The sequence below is a fragment of the Castor canadensis genome, chromosome X, assembly GCF_047511655.1.
Source record: "Castor canadensis chromosome X, mCasCan1.hap1v2, whole genome shotgun sequence".
Taxonomy (NCBI): domain Eukaryota; kingdom Metazoa; phylum Chordata; class Mammalia; order Rodentia; family Castoridae; genus Castor; species Castor canadensis.
The window spans coordinates 139,903,491-139,922,714 of record NC_133405.1 but is presented as its reverse complement, the minus strand read 5'-3'; the positions used below and the strand labels follow the sequence as shown (position 1 = coordinate 139,922,714).

The 19,224-nt window shown below is 37.6% G+C and overlaps 1 protein-coding gene across 5 annotated transcripts in view; it reads right to left on the bottom strand.

The window, feature by feature from the left end:
• Positions 1–976: 976 nt before the first annotated feature.
• LOC141419535 (eukaryotic translation initiation factor 1A, Y-chromosomal-like) overlaps positions 977–19,224 on the bottom strand; it is a 39,127-nt gene continuing 20,879 nt past the window's right edge. The window contains exons 2-6 of one of the 5 annotated variants that reach the window (XR_012444184.1): positions 18,366–18,471; positions 15,792–16,083; positions 12,442–12,492; positions 4,286–4,377; positions 977–1,848 (exon numbers count right to left, since the gene is read on the bottom strand). Coding sequence is in view for 3 of the 5 variants with exons in the window: in XM_074062399.1 (XP_073918500.1) it covers positions 1,656–1,848; positions 4,286–4,377; positions 12,442–12,492; positions 18,366–18,383 (354 nt within the window). In the remaining 2 variants the exon portion in view is untranslated. Of the gene's footprint in view, positions 1,849–4,285; positions 4,378–6,838; positions 6,921–12,441; positions 12,493–15,791; positions 16,140–18,365; positions 18,472–19,224 lie in introns of all 5 variants that reach the window. The other 4 variants (XM_074062401.1, XR_012444185.1, XM_074062399.1 and 1 more) reach the window with 4 other exon arrangements.

Here is a 19,224-nt window from a genome sequence, read left to right as displayed (position 1 = left end):
AAATAACACAGCTTATGCTAACAATGCCTAAAACCATTTAGAACATAATCAAAGCCATGAAAGCAGAAAATCTCCACACAATGTTTTCAAAACAACTCCTTCAAGTAGAGTACATAGAGCTGTGACTTATTCCTGCTTTAATGTTAAATTGCAATTTTAGACTTTCCAGGATGAAGTGGTAAAATGGAATTTCAACCAAAAGCAAGAAAATTGTTTCACAACAAAGATCCACAAATTGCAACCACAGTTGTCTTTTCAAAGAATCTTTAGACAAACCGTATCGCTAGAAGAAAAGCGTTAGAGCAGTTTTACACTAATGAAGCACAATTCTAAGCTTTAGGCAAAGTAGGGCAAAAGGATATACCCTGTAAATTCAGCAATTTCCCTTAATGTATTACTCTGAAATGTGAGTTTTGATTACTCATCAACACTGACGGTAAGTCAGCTCGTTAAATCTGCTTACTTAAGTGTTAAAAGCAGTCCTTACTCTCAAGACACATCCCACCTATGTCAGTGTTCAGAACTCCACAGAGTAAGAACTTCAAACTACACCGTGTACTTATATTTCTTATTTTACTTATTTCAGGAAATAAATAACCCGGCCTCGTATCTTCAATCTATGGTGTTGGTGTGTTTGTGATGTATGGCAAAATGGGACACAGTCAAATGCAGGTTTATTCATCTTCATAGTTGTTACCTTTGTGTTACAAAGCCATGTGAAGTTGTATTCCCTTATTTTCAGTTGTGAAAATAATTGGGAGAATGTTTTACAAACTGATCAATGACTCTGTTTCCTTAAAGACGTAGACGATTGAACTGTGTGCCAGACCTCACTTTATTAGAGTTAACAAATTTATAAAATAAGCAAATCTTAAAAACAGAGACTATGATACAAATTGCTAGTCAGATGTGCCAGTATGTGTATCATATCAGTACGTGTAACAACATGCCAGTAACACAAAGTAAGAAGACCAGATGCTCAACGTGACACTTTATTATAGTTTTATTTCCATGAGTCTTGCATCAGGAAAACAGAGACCTCTTTTATTATGAGATTGGCTCTTCACTTGTACAATGCAATTTAATTAGAGTAAAATGACATTTTTACCTAACCTATTTTGTAAAAGTAAAAGTAAATGTTTTATGTACCACTACAACCTGTCTTGTTTCAAAACTTTTCTATGTAAATACAACAGCGTAGTTATTTTCACTTTCTTTTTCCCTTAAAACCTCAAGATAACTGGTTATCACTTAGTATTCAATTTCTCCAGCTGCTAATGTTACAAACCCCAAATTGCTACCCATGCTTTTAAATTTACATTTTGAAAATGCTTTTTTTTGGTACAGTGGCAATGTAAATGACAAACAAGAATGTATAAAATACCGAAGTTTTAAGAATACAGATGGGTACATACATTTCAAAAACAGATCGATATTCTTCAACTCCAAATGCAGATTTATGTTGATGAATTCTAAAAATTTATAAATTAGATTTAAAAAGTCTCCAGAGAACGTCCAGATAATTAGAACATAACGGTTCTGAAAGCGGCTAAAATCCATTCTGGTCACAAGGGAAACAACTGAGTGGTGGCATTCATTTACTAGAAATGAAGTATTGGTTTATCAGTGCACATGGTAGCATTACGTCTACGTTTTCACATGTCAGTTAACGCAACATCTTCAGTCTTCAAAGAAATATAACAAATACTTTTTAAAATGCAAACAAACCAATCTGCTTTCCTTGGCAAGCTAAATGAAGTCTTACTCTTAACAGCTGATGACCAAGATCCCGAATGTAGAACGACCCTGAGAATACTTGGGATATAACACATTGGGTTCAGCTTAGATCTGGAAGCAAGAAGAACAGGAGATGGATGAAAATAATCATTACAACATTCTACGCAATGTAAGATGCCCTTAAATTTCTATGAACATTCTGTATATCAAATTTTCCTCTATTCCTCTCTGTTGCCAGAATATCTTTCTCGCTTTCAGAATGTTATATGTTATGCATAATATCCTTATACGTGTTACACACTATCCATAATATCCACAATACAACTTAGCATCTCCTTCCTGCTCTGTTTCTAGAGATCTGCTTGTGTTGAGGCTGATCATACACACTAAGGAATATATATAATTCTTTCCGAATAGAAGTATCGCTAAACCAAATTCTCTAATTTGAGTCAATCTGGTCACAGGAGCAACACTAAATCTACCCTAACTTAATTTTAATTTAGTGTAATTTAAATTTTTGCAGATGTTCAAAGCTGTAAAAAGAGAGCTGCTCTAGAAGTAGTAGAGTCCTCAGGTCTTAAACAAAAGCAGCCTTTATGAAATAGTCAAAATACCAAATTTCCTTGATAGTCCCACGTCTTTCCAATCCCTTCCCCTCTCAGCCCACTCAAAGTGTTCCAGAAGAAATAGTTGCATAGATTATATTTTCTGGAAAACATGGTTAGTGTGCCTACACTCTCATCTAGTCTATCTAATCTGTGCACACAGCTTTGTATTAACACATACAGTCTGGACAGGATCTTTAATTATCTAAAACCAAGGTCAGCTGACAAAATGTTCAGATCTGCCCTTAAACCACAACCCAATAGTGACATGATACGTCAGTCTCTTATCTCAGGAAAGTATCATTAATATTGTTTTGTCATAAGACTCCTTTGGCTTAGGGTCCCGAAAGAGAAGTGTACAAAGAAATTAGAAGAACATGTTCACTACTCATCATTCTTCCTTTTTACACTTAGATAGCTTTAAGACTTATGTAACACTGGAGTGATGTATGTTTTAAAACTTGTATATACAATTTATAAACACACACACACACACACAATAGTGGTACAGAATAGGGGTAGAGGGTATGCTATTTTACAGTGTAAGTAATGTAAGTGGTTTGGAATAATGTAAAAATAGAAAATAGGATGGTATGAATAAACCACGTATAAACAAATGCAAGTTGTAAAATTAGCTGATGTTTACTTGAATTGAAAATTTTCAACTTCTTTGAATAGCTTGAAGATGCTCTTACAAAGACATTAGGGAATAAAATTTTAGAGATCACTGTTTTTGATCAAGGATTCTCCATGAGGTGTGAACATCAGGGTCACCTGACACCCAACTGACTCCCCCAAATTGGCCCTGTGCATTTTTGACAAGCTCTGGTAATTATGCCACATGCAATCTTTTTTGAAAAGTTACTCTACGTATTCTAAAATTTCAACTTAGTGTCTAATCAAACACTCATTATTTTGGCTTTATACATTTTCATTACTGGGGAATTAAAAGAAGAACCTCACTGAACTGTAAGCTATACTGCCATCCCAGTTACACACACACATTCACAGTATAAGTAATGTAAATGGTTTGAAATGGGATAGTGTGTATGTGTGTGTGTGTGTGTGTGTGTGTGTGTGTGTGTGAATGGATAGGTATACATACGTTTAAGAAAATAAATATTTTTGACTTAAATATACTACATATACAACAATGAAGGGCTAAGGATAAAGGTGAGTGGCAGAGGGCTTGCTAAGCATTACTTATACATGTTTATGTTTACAAACATAAACATGAATATAAACACATAAGCAATTGTCATAATAAATGTGTATCAAGGAATTTCATTTAAATGTAGAACAGCAAAAGAACACTAAAAAACATAGTACTCTTGTGAGCTCACTACTTTATGCTAGGAAGAACAGCCGTTTTTCACAAATTAATCACACAGCAACTCCAAGTGAGGTTTAGGGCAACAGTGATACCTGATAAAATAACAGGATCCTGACAACATGCCTCCGTTGAAAGAAGGTTGTCAAAGGATGCTGCAATTTCAACGCTGTATCAAATAAGTCTTTTTAACACAAATATTTTGTTTCAGAAAAGGCATGAGCTCAAAACTGCTAAAATTCTTGGAAGACACTATGCTGACCCCTCTACCAGCAACGCACACACACAAAAGAAATTGTCAACGACTACCTCTTTACGTACTCTTCCTTAAAACAGCTAGGATTATGGCACGGCTTCTGCCAAAACTAATCCTGATTTTGAGAGAAAGAAATATCCCAAGGGATTATAAATCAGAGAATAAACAGCTTGTTTCTGGCTAGTTCCAAATATTCAAGTACTGAATATTCAAGCTCAGAAACATATCCTAAATTTATGTATTCAGCATAATGAAGCCAAAGGAAAATATCAGGGTAAGAAGGGGACTTTCTCCCAGATAAGACATATAATCCATAAAGAACATACACAAAACATCTGTAAGGGTCATAATACTTACATCATCAATGTCTTCATCATCATCTCCGACATCATCAAACTGGATTTCATCATCCTCTCTGGGACCAAATGTGTCCGTTTCATTGACTTTAGCTAAACATACAATAACAAAAATGCCCACTGAATAATCAAAATATTATTAAGTATTATTAAGAAAAGAAATGGGTCTGACATAAAACAATACACATTGATCTCAGAGATCAAATTAATAAAAGTCCCCCAGATGATCATTCATTTAAAAATTGTTACAAAAACAAGAGCCATGTGTTCTTTTGTTCAAAAGAGTATTTTAGTAAAGCCGACAGACTCTGATTAGACTCACTGAAAACCTTCAAAATATCCTTCAGAAAGGATTTGAGAAAGGCCTAGAAATATCCTCATAGTATGCGAGTTCTCACCAGTCAGAGAGACTTAGTCAAATACCTGTAAGACATAAAAGCAAAAAGAGCTGCTAGTTTTAAAAAGGCCAATAATTTCATGAGGATCATCATTGTTAGGAAGAATCTTACTATTTTTATGATAAAATGCACTGGAATTAAAAATAAACTAGCTGCCCTGTAAAGAAAACATTGAGGCTTACAAATTCATGCATGGTCTTAGTTTAGTCTTTCCAAGTTTTCAAGTGACAATGCTTTATGTTGGCCTTTCAGAAAGAAAATAAGTATTTTTGTTTTATATACCCTGTAGGTACAATCATGAATCATGAAGGGCTTGGGAATGTAACATGAGGATCCTGATGAAATTATTGGCAGTTTAAGTGTAGCAGCTCTGTTTTGGTTTTATTTCTTATGCGTAAGCATGAATTGAGTAAATCTTTCTGACTGATAAGATGTAGCTCAGTGGTTGAGTACTACATTATGTGAAGGCCCTGGGTTCTAATCCCAGCACTGCAATACAAAACCACACAACTCCTAACCATGCCAACACATAAGAGAACATTGTTCTCTATAAAAATCAAAACAAGTATCCTAATTGGTGATGCTTACATGAAAACTGCCAGTCTCTTGAGAATGGTGCAGCACACCAGCAACCCAAGCTATTCAGGAGACTGAGGCAGGGGGATCTCATCTGGGTACATAGTGAAACCCCCTATTAAAAGAAGTAACAAAATAAAGTTGCCAGCTACTTAAGAAGGTAGAGTAAGGAGGATCATATTTTGAGACCAGCCTGATCAAAAAAGTTAGCAAGACCCTATTTCAAAACAATAAACTGGGTGTGGTAGATGATTCCTATAATCCTAATTGTGAAATTAGGACGGTAGTCAGAAGCCAGCCTGAGGAAACCACAGACCCTATTTGAAAAGCAAGTGAAAGCAACTGACCTGGAGGTGTGACTTAAGAGGTAGTACACTTGACTAGTGACCCGAAGACCCTGAGTTCAAATCTACTATCAGGGGTCAGGCACAGTGGCTCACAGCTATAATCCCAGCTACTGGGAGGATTATGGTTCAATGCCAGCCCAGGCAAAAAGAAAATTGTTCAGATCACACCTCTGCAAATGAGCCAGGTCTGTGGCCCTCACTGCGTGGAAACCCATAGGTAGGAGATCACAGTCTGGGCTCATCTTGGACTAAGATATGAGACTGTATTTTTAAAAAATACCTTCAGTTCTGGAGGCATGGATCAAGTGCCTGCCTAGCATCACAGAAGTCTTGGGTTCAAAACTCAGTATTTAAAAAGGCAGGGGCAAGAGGAAGGGCATGAAGAAAAGAGAACAAAGGAGAGGGAGAAGGGGAAGGGAAAGAAAAGGAGGGAAGGAGAATGGGGAGAAAAGAAGAAGGAAGAGAAAAGAAGCCAGAGGAGGAGAAAGAAGAAAAAAAGAAAGAAGTGAAGCAAAGGAGGAAAAAAGAAGGGAGGAGAAGAAGAGAGGAAGAGGGGGAGAACAGGGAGGAGGAGAAAGAAGGAAAACAAGATAAAGGAGGAGTTGAAGTAGAAGGAGGAGGAGGAGAAGGAGAAAGTGGAGATGAGGAGGAGGAGGAGGAGAAGTAGATGGAGGAGGAGCAGTAGGAGGAGGAGGAGGAGAAGGCAGGTACGAGGACTAGGAGAAGACAGAGATGATGAGGAGGAGAAGTAGAAGGTGGAGGAGAAGGAGAAGGCAGGGATGATGAGGAAGAGAATTAGAAGGAGGAGGAGAAGTAGGAGGAGGAGGAGAAGGCAGGGATGAGGAGGAGGAGGAGAAGTGAAGGAGGAGGAGGAGGAGAAGGTGGGGATGAGGAAGAGAAGGAGGAGGAGGAGGAAGAGAAGGGATGAGGAAGAGGAGGAGGAGAAGCAGGAGGAGCAGGAGAAGGAGGAGAACCCTAGTACCAAAAAAGGAGGAGAGAGTAAGAAAAAGTTTCCTAAATGGCATTCTTGGATGCTCTATATTCAAAGCTTATAAACTCACCAACTGCTCACCAAAAGAACATTTTTTAGTGATTCCTACTTAACTTTCTAAAATGCTACCATACTTAAAATTTTGTAACACACAACAGACCCAATTCTACCAAAATCCCTCATGTTATCCCTAAGGAACCATAACAGCACATGACAGCATTTGGTAACACTATAGACATTACCATGTTCTGGAAGCTCTCCGTATGCCTTCTGGCTTCTAGCTTCATTTGCATTACACTTCAAAATTACATCAGCTTTTTTATCCTTAGAAATAATTAATGTTTTAAACTGGTGAGAACAAAGTATCATTTGTTTCCTAATTCTTTTCAAGTTACACACACTAAGGAAAAACTCACTCCGTGTTTACTTACAAACTTGTGCGTCTTTCACAAACAAACAAATGCCAGGTACAAGTGGCTCATGCCTGTAACCCTACCCACTGGGGAGGCAGAGATCACAAGGATCGCAGTTTGAAGCCAGTGCTGGCAAAATAGTTCAGGAGACCCTACCTTAAAAAATCCCATCACAATAAAGGGCTGGCGGAGTGGTTCAAGGTGTAGGCCAAGAGTTCACACCCCAGTACCACAACAAACAAACAAACACAAACAACCTTTGGGTGTAAATTAACAAAAAGAAGGGTAGGGTGCATATAACTAATAGCAATTCATAAAAGGACCTTTTACAGATTTAATCTTCATAAAAGCAGAACAGACAACCTTCCCCTTCATCTTACTTAGTAATACTTTTGATTAGAAGTCTCTTGAAGCACAAAAACTGCAATGTGAACTTTGTAAGTGAAACACAATTGAAAACTGAAAAAGAGTATAATGGGTTCTAGAAAAACATATCAGTGTGAAGTTGGGCCTGAGCTGAGTGGCTTTTGCTTCCCTCATTATTCTGTTCAGTTGATGCTTGTGTAACTATTTTCTCCCTGCATCCTGTTTCCTATCTTAATGACTTTGTATAGAATTAGTTAAAATGTTTCAGCCCTTTCCCTGGGTACTGGCCATTCCTAGATTGTAGGAAAGGTCACAATCAGAAGAGCTCTCAGGAAAATGTGAAGCAGAGACTTACTGTGACAAAATCCAGACACCTGGACCTCTAAACAACAAGCTTTCTGCACAATTGCTGCTTTCTTACCTTCACAGGTCTGGGATGCTCTGCAACCTGCAGACTAAGCTAAAACGCTCTTGCCCACATCGTAAAACCTCTCATTACTAAAGATTAAAATGCTACTCTGGCACCAGGTGACTGAGACTGAGAACATTCCCAGAAACGATGTTATACACATCTTCTCTTGGCAGCATCACGTAAGATGGCCTACCATGGGTAATTCTGCTGTCACCAGAGAACCAAGAGACAGAGTGACAAGATAATACAAAGTGCTAATGCTTCCATGTTAGCAGCTGCACAGCCAGACTTTTCATGTTTGCAACTGGTTCTTAGGATTTATTGCCAATCAGAATGATCTGTGCAGTTTCAAAATACTTAACTCCTTTCTAAGACTGAGAGTAGATGTGGGGCATACCCTCAGAAACTGAATTTTGAAAAGCTCTTTCCAATGGGTGGTTTTGGTGCAAACATCCCTGAGAAGCACAGACTTAAAATGCTCAACTTTTAAAGAACCTGACTCAGCTAGACTGGTGATTGGGCAGAAGTTCCTGTTGATGCCTTACAATTAATTGCAAAGAAATCCAAAGAGAGGCAAGTAAAATAATCATGGTGATTCACTGACCATATGAAGTGAACCAGTATTTCCAAAATTGTATGTGCAGACAAATACACAAAGATTTTATTAAAACGCACATGGGATTCAAATTTGAATGAAAAATATGTAGTTTCAAAGAAAACCTGTAACTTTCTACTTTGGAAGTTTTTATAAAAGAAAATTACTGTATGATTGAGTCTATTACAACAGAGGCACAGAACAGTCATAGTGGAGGAGAATCCAATGGTTAACCAGACTCCACTTTGTCTCTCACACAGTGTCCTTTTCTGAGTTGCTCTTTCCCCCTCAGATTATTTTAATTCTGGCATTGTGGATCTGACCAAAGTCCGTCCTGTGAAGCAAAGGGAGGTTGCCACCAGAGCAGCAGCACTTCGTGTCATGAATCAGGGATGATGATTATTCAGATTATGCTCCCACCAGGAGCACTAGCTGTGCAAACACCCAAGTCTTGCCTTTGTTCTTTCCCTGCTATATGACCTCAAGGCTGTTCCTAACTCCCCTTAGACCTGTCTTCCCAGAACAAGCACACTGAAGCTTTCCCATTATATCATCAACTTCTCCAGTCTGTTTTTCTTTAGCCACCAGTTAGCTGGGCCTCACAGAGAAGGGCTATTGCTCCAAGAGAGGGGCTTGTGACAGACACCAAGACTCACTGAAATTCTCTAACGAGTTGAGAATACTGCCAAAGTCTGTCACTATCCATTCTGTCAGAAGTCTGAAAATAACCGAATGCACGTGATAATCTGAAGAGTGCTTATTGGAGAAAAATGGGAGACTGTCAGAAGACCAAGCTCTCTAGTATTTTAACCTGCCCTGTCCTAAGACTCTATTCCTATGCCTCTCATATCTGTTCCATGTAGCCATGAAAATCAGCAACGCAGCAGCCACTGGAAGATGTAGAACAAGTTCTGACCTCTGTCAAAACACCACTCTCTACAGAGCTATTCCGTAGTACCCGGAAGCTCCCCCTTACAGTAAAGCTTTCCTTTATTTGAAATAATTCAAAGCTTATTTACTAGCAATATTCCACCACCCTTTGTCCAGAGGATTCAGAGAAAAATAGTCTATGCAATGCCTTTAAGCAGAGGTAACATCTGGGGAAAAAAACCCAACGAAAGAAATGTAAAAGTGTTAGAAGTCGATGTCCATAGGAGATTAGAACACCCCAGCACACTTCTGTGAATCTAGAAAGCCCGAGCAGATGCTCACAAAAGAGAAGACACTAATCTCTTACCCCTGAAAGGCCTTAATCTCAGCTCTGATTGATCTTGAGACTCTGCAAAGCACGAGATGAAAACTAGGGATGAATGGTCTGTTGATTGGCTTGGTGTATCCCAACTTGTACAAAGTCACCCTCATAGACTGGGAGGCTTACCATTGTGCGTAGTTGCTGTTGTTGGGTTTTGAGACTGTCTTGCCATGTAACTAACCCGTGAACTCAGGCTCCTACACATTCCACCTCCCAGGTACCAGGATTATTGGTGGTATCAGGACACCTGGCAGGCTTCCTGCTTCTAACAAAATCTCAACCAAAAACATGAACTGTCCACTAAAGGAACCAAGCAGTTAAGGCCACAGAATTTGCTCAGAAAAGTCACTAAGCAAAAAAGCAACAGCAACCAATTTAAGACTTGCTACATTGTATTTGACATGTTCAGTTTTCAACAATAACACCACCAAAAAGTAGGAGACCTTGAGAACACAAAGTACGGCCTCCAACAAGACAAAAAAAGAGTCACCTCAAAAAATATCTTACAGAGGCCAGAAGTTGGACATTACATCAACTACTATAAATACATTTAAAGAATTAAAGGAAAACACATCTACAAATACTGATGGGATGATGACACTGATGTCTTATAGCAGGGAGGAGGACCAGAAGAGAAACAGACAGGCTGTGTTTGGTAATGAGGCAGGGGGAAGGGATGGCAAAGCAGAGAGATAAAACACTGAAACATGAAGAAGGTCACATAGCCCTGGGGGAATGGAATAGCCAGTAAAGTCACCTGCAGCCAAATGTGGGCTGAGGTTTGCTTCTTGCTTCTGTAACCTGCTTGCAAGGGTATATAACGTGAGACCCCTTTGCTCTCAGGGGCTCAGCCCTTGGACGACACGAGTCCACTGGGTCTGTGCCGGCACAATTAAACCATTGCTTCCTGCTGAACTGCCTCAGTGTCCTGTATCTCAGCTTGAGATTCCCGCAACAGTCTCACTAAATGGAAAATGAAAATGAAAACACAGAACTTCTCCAAAGAAACAAATTCCAAACCAGGCATGGCTGTTCAAGTCTGTGTTCCTGGCTGCATGGGAGGTGGAGATCCGGGAGGATAGTGGTTCCAGGCCAGGGTAGGCAAAAAGTTCACACGACCCCCTCTCAACCAATGGCTAGGCACGGTAGTACGGGGCTGTGGTTCCGGCTGCACAGGGAGGCCCAGTAGGAGAACCACGGCCCAAGGTGGTCCCACGGCATAAAGTGGGACCCTATCTCAAAATTGGCCGATGCAGAAAAAAAAGAGCTGGCGGGGTGGCTCAAGTAGTAGTGCTGGCCTGCCTACCAAGTTCAACCTCCAGCTAAGCCAACTGCAATTAGGATAATAATAAAAGGTAAAAAACTGAATAGCTGACTTGACAGGGCCACTGTATAATGAGAAGAAACAACTGGACAAATGATCAACAAGGAAATAAGAGGACCTGAAGTGTAGGGCAGCGAGACCTAACAGATACCTACAGAAACCTGCAAAGCACAGCAATAGACACACTGGAAACTTCACAGTATCATAACTTAAAAGGGATGAGTTTCTTCTACATGAAAATCAAATGGATTTCACAAACTCACAAAGCATATGCAGTTTCAAGCTTGAGCTTACAGAGGGCTATGTATGACCACAGCTTTTGTGCTCATCCTAAATTGACAGCATATGCTTAAAGAACAGTTTGTATTTTGACCATTTGCATGCACATCACCGTGCTCCACCAGCAGGCTATCTAAAGACCATAAGGCCCAAGAGAATGGAAGAGTTGACTTATTCAGCTGCATTCCTAGAATAACAGTTTCCCAGACCATTACATTTAAAAAATGAAGACGTAAGTAATGAACTGGGTGTGGTGGGGCTCACCTACAGTGCCAGCTACACGGGAGGTTGAGGCAGGAGGATCACTTGAGTCCCGGAACCCAGGTTGATACCCTGGGCAATGCAGCAAAACTCCTTTTCCCCAGTAAAAATACATTAAGGTGGTAAGTGACTGGAACTCCACAGGATTACTAAATTTTTGTTCTACCAAGGGAGAATAGGATCAAAGTACATTGTGTGCATGTAGGGAAAAGTCATAATGAAATCCACTGAAACAAACAATAAACAAACAAACTGTGAGACAGATGTTTCTGAGGGGACTGTGGGGGACCCAAAGAGTAATGGGGTGAAGTGATCAGAGTGCACTGCATGCATATATGGAAATATCACGATGAACGACCCCCACACACATAGTACAACTGACATGCCCTAACAAGAAAGTGGGGGAAAACAAGAAAGGAAGACTCCTTTGTAAAATGAACACCACCTCCCTAGGCTGTCATTCTTTTTAGGAAATGTAATTTAGAACCGCTAAAGAAAATGGACAGTTTTGCCATTTTACCATAAGAGCAGTGAAAAACGTCAGCTTGAGCCATTATTACTTCACAGACCAGTGTTGGGGAATTGCCATCTCTTAACATCATAGAGCATCTAACACACGGCCTTCAGATGAACGAGAACAGAAGGATCTGTGGTTTTTATCTACACCTACCAGGGATTATTTATTGCATCGTATATTTAAAATAGTAAGAGAAAAAAGCATTTTCCCACAAGACACATATACTATTAATCAACTTGGAGAATTATTCTGAACAATAAAAGAGCCATAATCTCTGACTCAAGGGTCCATAATAATGTTAAATGGCAGAATGGTGAGAGAGCCTATGGGCAGGAACTGGCCAAAGATGCCAATACTGTGATTTCAAACATTAACCACTAAGTAACAAGGACCCAGTACAAATTCAAATGAGATTTTTTTTTTTACCTGATAGTCTCGTAGACCAACCAATATAACATCTGAGGTGTTTATCCAAACCTGTAAAAGACAATTTCCTGCATATTATTTAAAAGATATATGGTACAGAACAATGTTAGATGTGTGTCCCCACAAACTAGATCCTCAATTTCCCCACTTTGGGAAAAGCATCTGTCGAGAATTAGGTTGCAAAAGGGACAAGGTGGTGGTGCAGGCCTGTAATCCTAGCTGTAAGGAATTATTTCTATTTTCTTATATTTGCTGAGGCTTGCTGTGTGCCATAGAATATGACCTATTTTGGAGAAGGTTCCACGGGCTGCTGAGAAGAATGTATATGGTGTAGAAGTTGGATGAAATGTTCTGTAGACATCAAGTAGGTTCATTTGATCTATTGTATATTTTAGATCATGGATTTCTTTATTGATTTTTTTGTTTGGATGACCTATCTATTAATGATAATGGGGTGTTAAAGTCTCCCACAACCACTGTGTTGGAGTTGATATATGCTTTTAGGTCTTTCAGGGTATGTTTGATGAAATTGGGTGTGTTGACATTGTGCATACAGGTTGATAATTATTATTTCCTTTTGGTCTATTTCCCCTTTTATTAGTATGGAATGTCCTTCTTTATCTCATTTGATCAATGCATATTTGAAGTCTACTGTGTCAGAGATATGTATTGGACTCCTGCCTGTTTTGGGGGGCCATTGGCTTGGTAAATCTTCTTCCAGCCTTTCATCCTAAGCCTATGCTTAGGATGTCAGTGAGATGGGTCTCCTGTAAGCAACAAATTATTGGATCTTCCTTTTTAATCCATTTCATCAAGTGGTGCCTTTTGATGGGTGAATTAAGTCCATTAACATTAAGTGTTAGTACTGATAGGTATGTGGTGATTCCTGTCATTTAGTTGTCTTAGTTGTTTGAATGTTTGATTGTGTATACCTAGGTTGAGGTTACTCTCTACTTTCTTGCTTTTTCTTTTCCTGTGATTTGGTGCTTCCTGTCTTTCATGGTTAAGTTGGGTTTCACTTTCTGTGTGCAGAATCCCTCGAAGAATCTTTTGTAGTGGTGGTTTTGTGGTGACATTTTGTTTTTCTTTCTGCTTATCATGGAAGACTTTTACTGCTCCATTTATTTGGAATGATAGTTTTGCTGGGTAGAGTGTCCTGGGGTTGAAGTTATTTTCATTTAGTGCCCAGAAGATCTCACCCCATGCTCTTTTGCTTTTAATGTTTCTGTTGAGAAGTCTGCTGTGATTTTGATGGGTTTACCTTTGTATGTTACTTGTTTTTTCTCTCTTACAGCCTTCAATATTCTTTCCTTAGTTTCTGAACTTGTTGTTTTAATGATGATATGTTGTGGGGTAGTTCTATTTTGATCTGGTCTGTTTGGTATCCTGGAGGCCTCTTGCATCTGTATGGGAATATCTTTCTCTAGATTTGGGAAATTTTCTGTTATTATTGTGTTGAATATATTACACATTCTCTTGGCTTGCACCTCTTCTCCTTCTTCAATGCCCATAATTCTCAAGTATGGTCTTTTGATGGAGTCGGTGAGTTCTTGCATTTTCTTTTCACAGGTCTTGAGTTGTTTAATTAATAGTTCTTCAGTTTTTCCTGTAATTACCATTTCATCTTCAAGTTCTGAGATTCTGTCTTCTGTTTGTTCTATTCTGCTGGATTGGCCTTCTGTTTTATTTTGCAGTTCTGTTTTGTTCTTTTTTCTGAGGTTTTCCATATCCTGGCTGGTTTCCTCTTTAATGTTGTCTATTTCTGTCATGAGTTCATTTATCTGTTTATTCATCATGTTCTCTCTTTCACTTTGGTGTTTATACAGTGCTTCTATGGTTTCCTTTATTTCTTCTTTTGCTTTTTCAAATTCTCTATTTTTGATGTCTTGGAATTTCTTGAGTGTCTCCTGTACATTATGGTTGACCCTATCCAGTATCATCTCTATAAAATTCTCATTGAGTACCTATAGTATGTCTTCTTTTAGATTATTCTTATGTGCTTCATTGGGTTCTTTGGCATAGTTTATCTTCATTTTGTTGGAGTCTGGATCTGAGTATCTGTTTTCTTCATTCCCCTCTGGTTCCTGTACTAATTTTTTTGCTGTTGGGAAACTGGTTTCCCTGTTTTTTCTGTCTTCCTGTCATTGCCCTTAGTGTTGTTACTGTCCCTGTACTGCATGCAATTAAGTATTTTCTAGCTTGTAATAATATATTTAGAATGGAAGGGTGAGAGAAGCTGGAAAGTAAAGAAGTTAAAGAAAAAGGGAAAAACAAATAAACAAACAGTAGGAAAAAACAAAACAAAGAATCAAACAAAAACGTTTCAGAGATATAAACAGGGAGCATTTGTGTACTAATCGATAGTAAGCTGAACAGGCATTAGAGAGACAGAGAGAGGATTGAGAATCAAAAATAAAAGGAATAATGATAAGAATAAAAATAACAAGTAAGTAAATGAAACATATATTATATACATATATATATATATATATAAAATAAGATAAAACAAAATGAAAAATAGAAAGTAAAAAAAAACCTCCAAGTTCAAATGCAATGAAGTTTCAGTCTTAATAATTTTGGTGTCCATCTCAGTCTCCAATCCTGGAGATGGTGCCTTAGATGTTGTTCTGTAGTTGTCTCATCAAAGGGGACACATAAAGTAGAACAACACTGCACAAAAAAATAGCCCACAAAGTGTCCCAAGTTCAAATGCAATACAGTTTCAGTAAGTTTTTCAGCTTGCAGATGTAGTTCAGTTGTTTTCTCATCAAAGGTAGCGAGAGAAAAAAAAAGAGTCTGCAGACAGGTCTGTGAATGGTATCTGCGGCTGTGGCTTGCCTGCCCACTGATGTCAGCCTGCTGTTGCTGCAGGCATTACTTATGCAGATCTCTCTGGGGTGAGCTTAGCAATCACCTGGCCCCACAGGCTTTGTTTACTCAGAGCTCTCCTGTGCATGAGCCACTGCTACAAGCTTTCCCCTTTCCAAGCACAGGCTTTCTCTGGCCTGTGTATTTGTTTACAGCTCACATGGGAAGTGCATCTTCCCTCCTCTCCTGTGGAGTTTTCCTCCCTCCACCATTCTCACAAACTTTCCTGCTCCTGGTTGCTGGGCGCATACCCCCGCTCCCACCAGAGCCTCTCAGGCCAGGCCTGGCTTGTTTATTTACAGCTCCAGGAAGGATTCCCCTCACCCCCTCTTCAGTGCTCAGTATGCCACACTCTCTTTGCAACGTGTCTTTATTGTTCTTATTGCTTATTACTCAGTTTCTCTTTTTTCCCCAGGTGGAGGTCAGTCTGTCCAGGGGTCTATGCTGTTCTGGCCAGGGTTGTCTGTTTGAGTACCACTTACCACTTAGCTCATCTTGTCCACTTCTCCCAAGCCATCTGGGCACGGGCAACTGGTAGCCTGGGGGCCCTCCTGGTTTCTCCATTTAACGTGAAGTAGAGATTCTGTGCTGGCTGGAGGTGTGGAGGGGTCAAAGTTTTGCCTCTTCTTGGTGGTTTTGCCTGCAAGGTGTGTCTCCAGCGTCTCTCCAAGATTTTACTATAAGAGGAACGCTTTCTGCTTTCTTCCTCTAGCTGCCATTTTGGAATTCCTCAGTTAAGTTCATCTTGAAGTTTAATCTTGCTTTTCTGTGAGTCTTTATGCATTCCCAGATTCAAGGAACAGAGAGCATTTTGGTGAATAATAAATTATCTTTAAAGAATAGGGACAAATTAAAGGCATAAGCTTTACCAACAACCACACATATCAAAACAATGAAAAAGAAGTATGAAACCAGAGGAAGAACATATTATCCCATATGTTATTGATATAAAACAGATAACTAATCATGATGAGACAAATAAAAATTTTAGAACAAGTACAAAACTATTTATATGTATAAATATATATATGTTTATTTATTTATATATAAATATGTATAGATATCTCAAATTACCTATCTGTCTCTCTGTATATATACAAGAAGGTAACATTGGTGTCTACTTGGGGGAAGTTTACAATAAAAGTAAAATAAAATAATGGGCAATAATATTAAATTTATAAAAAATAAAAATGTTAAAATATCTATATTTTTGTGAGACTGGCATTAAATAGTAAGTTTAGATTTACCAAATTATTTGTTCATGAAGAAAGGTGAAGAATAACTTCTAAAATAATAAACTTAAACATAACAATACAGTGAAAATTGAAAAGAAGTTAAAGTCAGCACCAAATAATGTAGGCAAATGAGGGAAAAAAATCAAACTTTTGCTGACAAGGAGGAAATAAATCAAAAAGCACTCAAAACACATATATCATTAATTACAACAACCACAAATTAACAAAACCCTCCATTTAAGTGATAATGCATTTTCATTTTCAATATTAAAAAATCTAGGTGTAACATGCTTGGACTGTTAAAGGGAAGATCTAGTAGGTTACAGAATGTACCAAAAGTTTTTGTGCAGCGCTATAAACAATTTAAAAACAAATATGAGAAAGATATCAATTGTTATTAATTATACATTTGAAAATACTTTAAAAGGTTTTCTTGGGTTTGAATTATCCCTCCGAACTCATATATTGTAGTCCTAACCTCCATTGCCTCAGACGGTGAAATTGTTTGAAACTAGGGTAAACTCAAATGTAATTTATGAGGTTATGATGGGGTGATAGTGGAGTAGGGTGTATGCTAATATAATGTGACTCATGTCTTCACACAATGGACAGTTTGAGACAGACTCTTCCAGATAAAATGCTATTTTAGCACCAAGGCAAAAATCAGTGGGATGCATGCATAAGCCAGTGCATTTCAGATTTCAAGCAAACCATTGGAAAGCTATAAGAAAGTCAAGGAACAAATTGTCTCTCTCAGTCCTAGAAGAAAACAATATAACTGACAGTTTTATTTCTGACTTCTGGGCTCCAGAACTGAGACAAAGAATTTCTATTATAGAGTCCACCTCCTTTGTAACACACTGTTACAGCAGCAAGCTGTAAAAGAGCCAAATTCTCTAGCTCTGCAATTACAATTACAAAAACCATTCTGCAATTACAAAAACCATTCAAGAAATGTTATAAATTTGGTAATCTCTTATAATATGTAAATGTACTTAATATATACTTTATCATCTTTTTATTGTTGTGCTGGGTGGCAATACATTGTAGCACTTACAGAAGTTCTTATAATGTATCAAATTTATCATAATTGAATTCCCTTTTTCCACCATTTCCTTCATCATTTGTCCATAACAAATAATAATAATAATAACTTCTTGACTGTAATAATAATTTTCTGTGTAATTATTGAGATAATCTATTCCTCACAATCTCTTCACATGTTCTATTTCACAGATTCATGGACACATCAACAAGGGCGTTTAGGTAAGATTAATTTAGATGTTTATTTCTTTATTTGGCAGATGTGGGTTTTGAATATAGGGCCATGCACTTCTTAGGCAAGCACCTATCTCTTGAGACATGCTATCGTCTTTATTTAATTTATTTTGGACATTGAAAGATGTTAATATCCATGAATCTCTTAAATTTCATATTTTTCTGATTTGTAAAATTTTAACAACTATATTTTCCTTAAGTTTATTCAAATATTGCACTATGGATATTTATAATATTTGAATATTTGAAGAAATTAAAAATAGATATATGATTTTAGTTTAGCACTTTTTATATTAATGAAAATGTAGATAATATAGCCAAGCCCACAATCATAATTGTCTATAGTGAAAGTAAATAATACTCAGGTTGCATTTCAGTTTCAAATAAATCCTTTAAAACTTAAAATTGTGTACATATCCTTAAAAGGAAAATTTTCTAAAAGTTCATAATTTCTAAATCATTATAGTGTGACAGAAGTCCCTCCAATAGTATATTATAATAAAATATAAAATAAATCACCAAATATAAAGTAAAATTACTTGCCTGATACCAGTAGCTCATCCTTGTAATCTTAGCTACTTGTGAGACTCAGATTAGGAAGATTGTAGTTTGAGGCCACTCTTGGCAAATAGTTAGCAAGACCCCATCTCTAAAATAGCCAGACCAAAAAAAAAATGAACTGAATGTGTGGCTCAAGCAGTAGAGTATCTGCTTTGGTAGCATGAAACCCTGAGTTCAAACTTTGGTCCCCATCCTCTTGTTACTTATTGTGCTAATAAACACATTCATATGAAAAGGATATAACAAATTAATTTAGTATGCAAAATACAAAATGAAATTGATTTTTTGACTACATGTGTTAATACCTTAATAATGATTTTAAGATACAGATAATATTTAAATAAAAATTTTATTGAAATGAAAATCAATAAATATATCTTCCTTCATAATGTTAAAATCAACAGTCCGTTTTTTAATAAGAAATTATTAGAGTTCCATATCTTCATAATTTTTCTAAATCAAAGTCAAGAAAGCTAACCTTCATTATGTATCAGGATGATTTCAAATGACACAAATTCATTTCCAAAAGAAGAATTAATTTCATAGGAGAGTAAGATGAATACTGTTTCTCTTCTAAGCCATAATATATTATATAAGTAGAAAACTAACAGGAAACATATCTCTTTGGAAGAAACATTGGCACCTCTTGTGCTTGGTAATGACTATATGATAGCTAGTATCAGTGGTGCCATAAAAAGTTTGTGAAATTTTTGACATAATTTTGAGTTTCTGGTTATTGTTTGATTAGTAATCCACACAGACATGAACAAATTTTACTGTCTGAAAACTCCCTTAAAACACTGCTTTTTTTTCTGCAAATAAATGTAACTCCCTGTCTTGG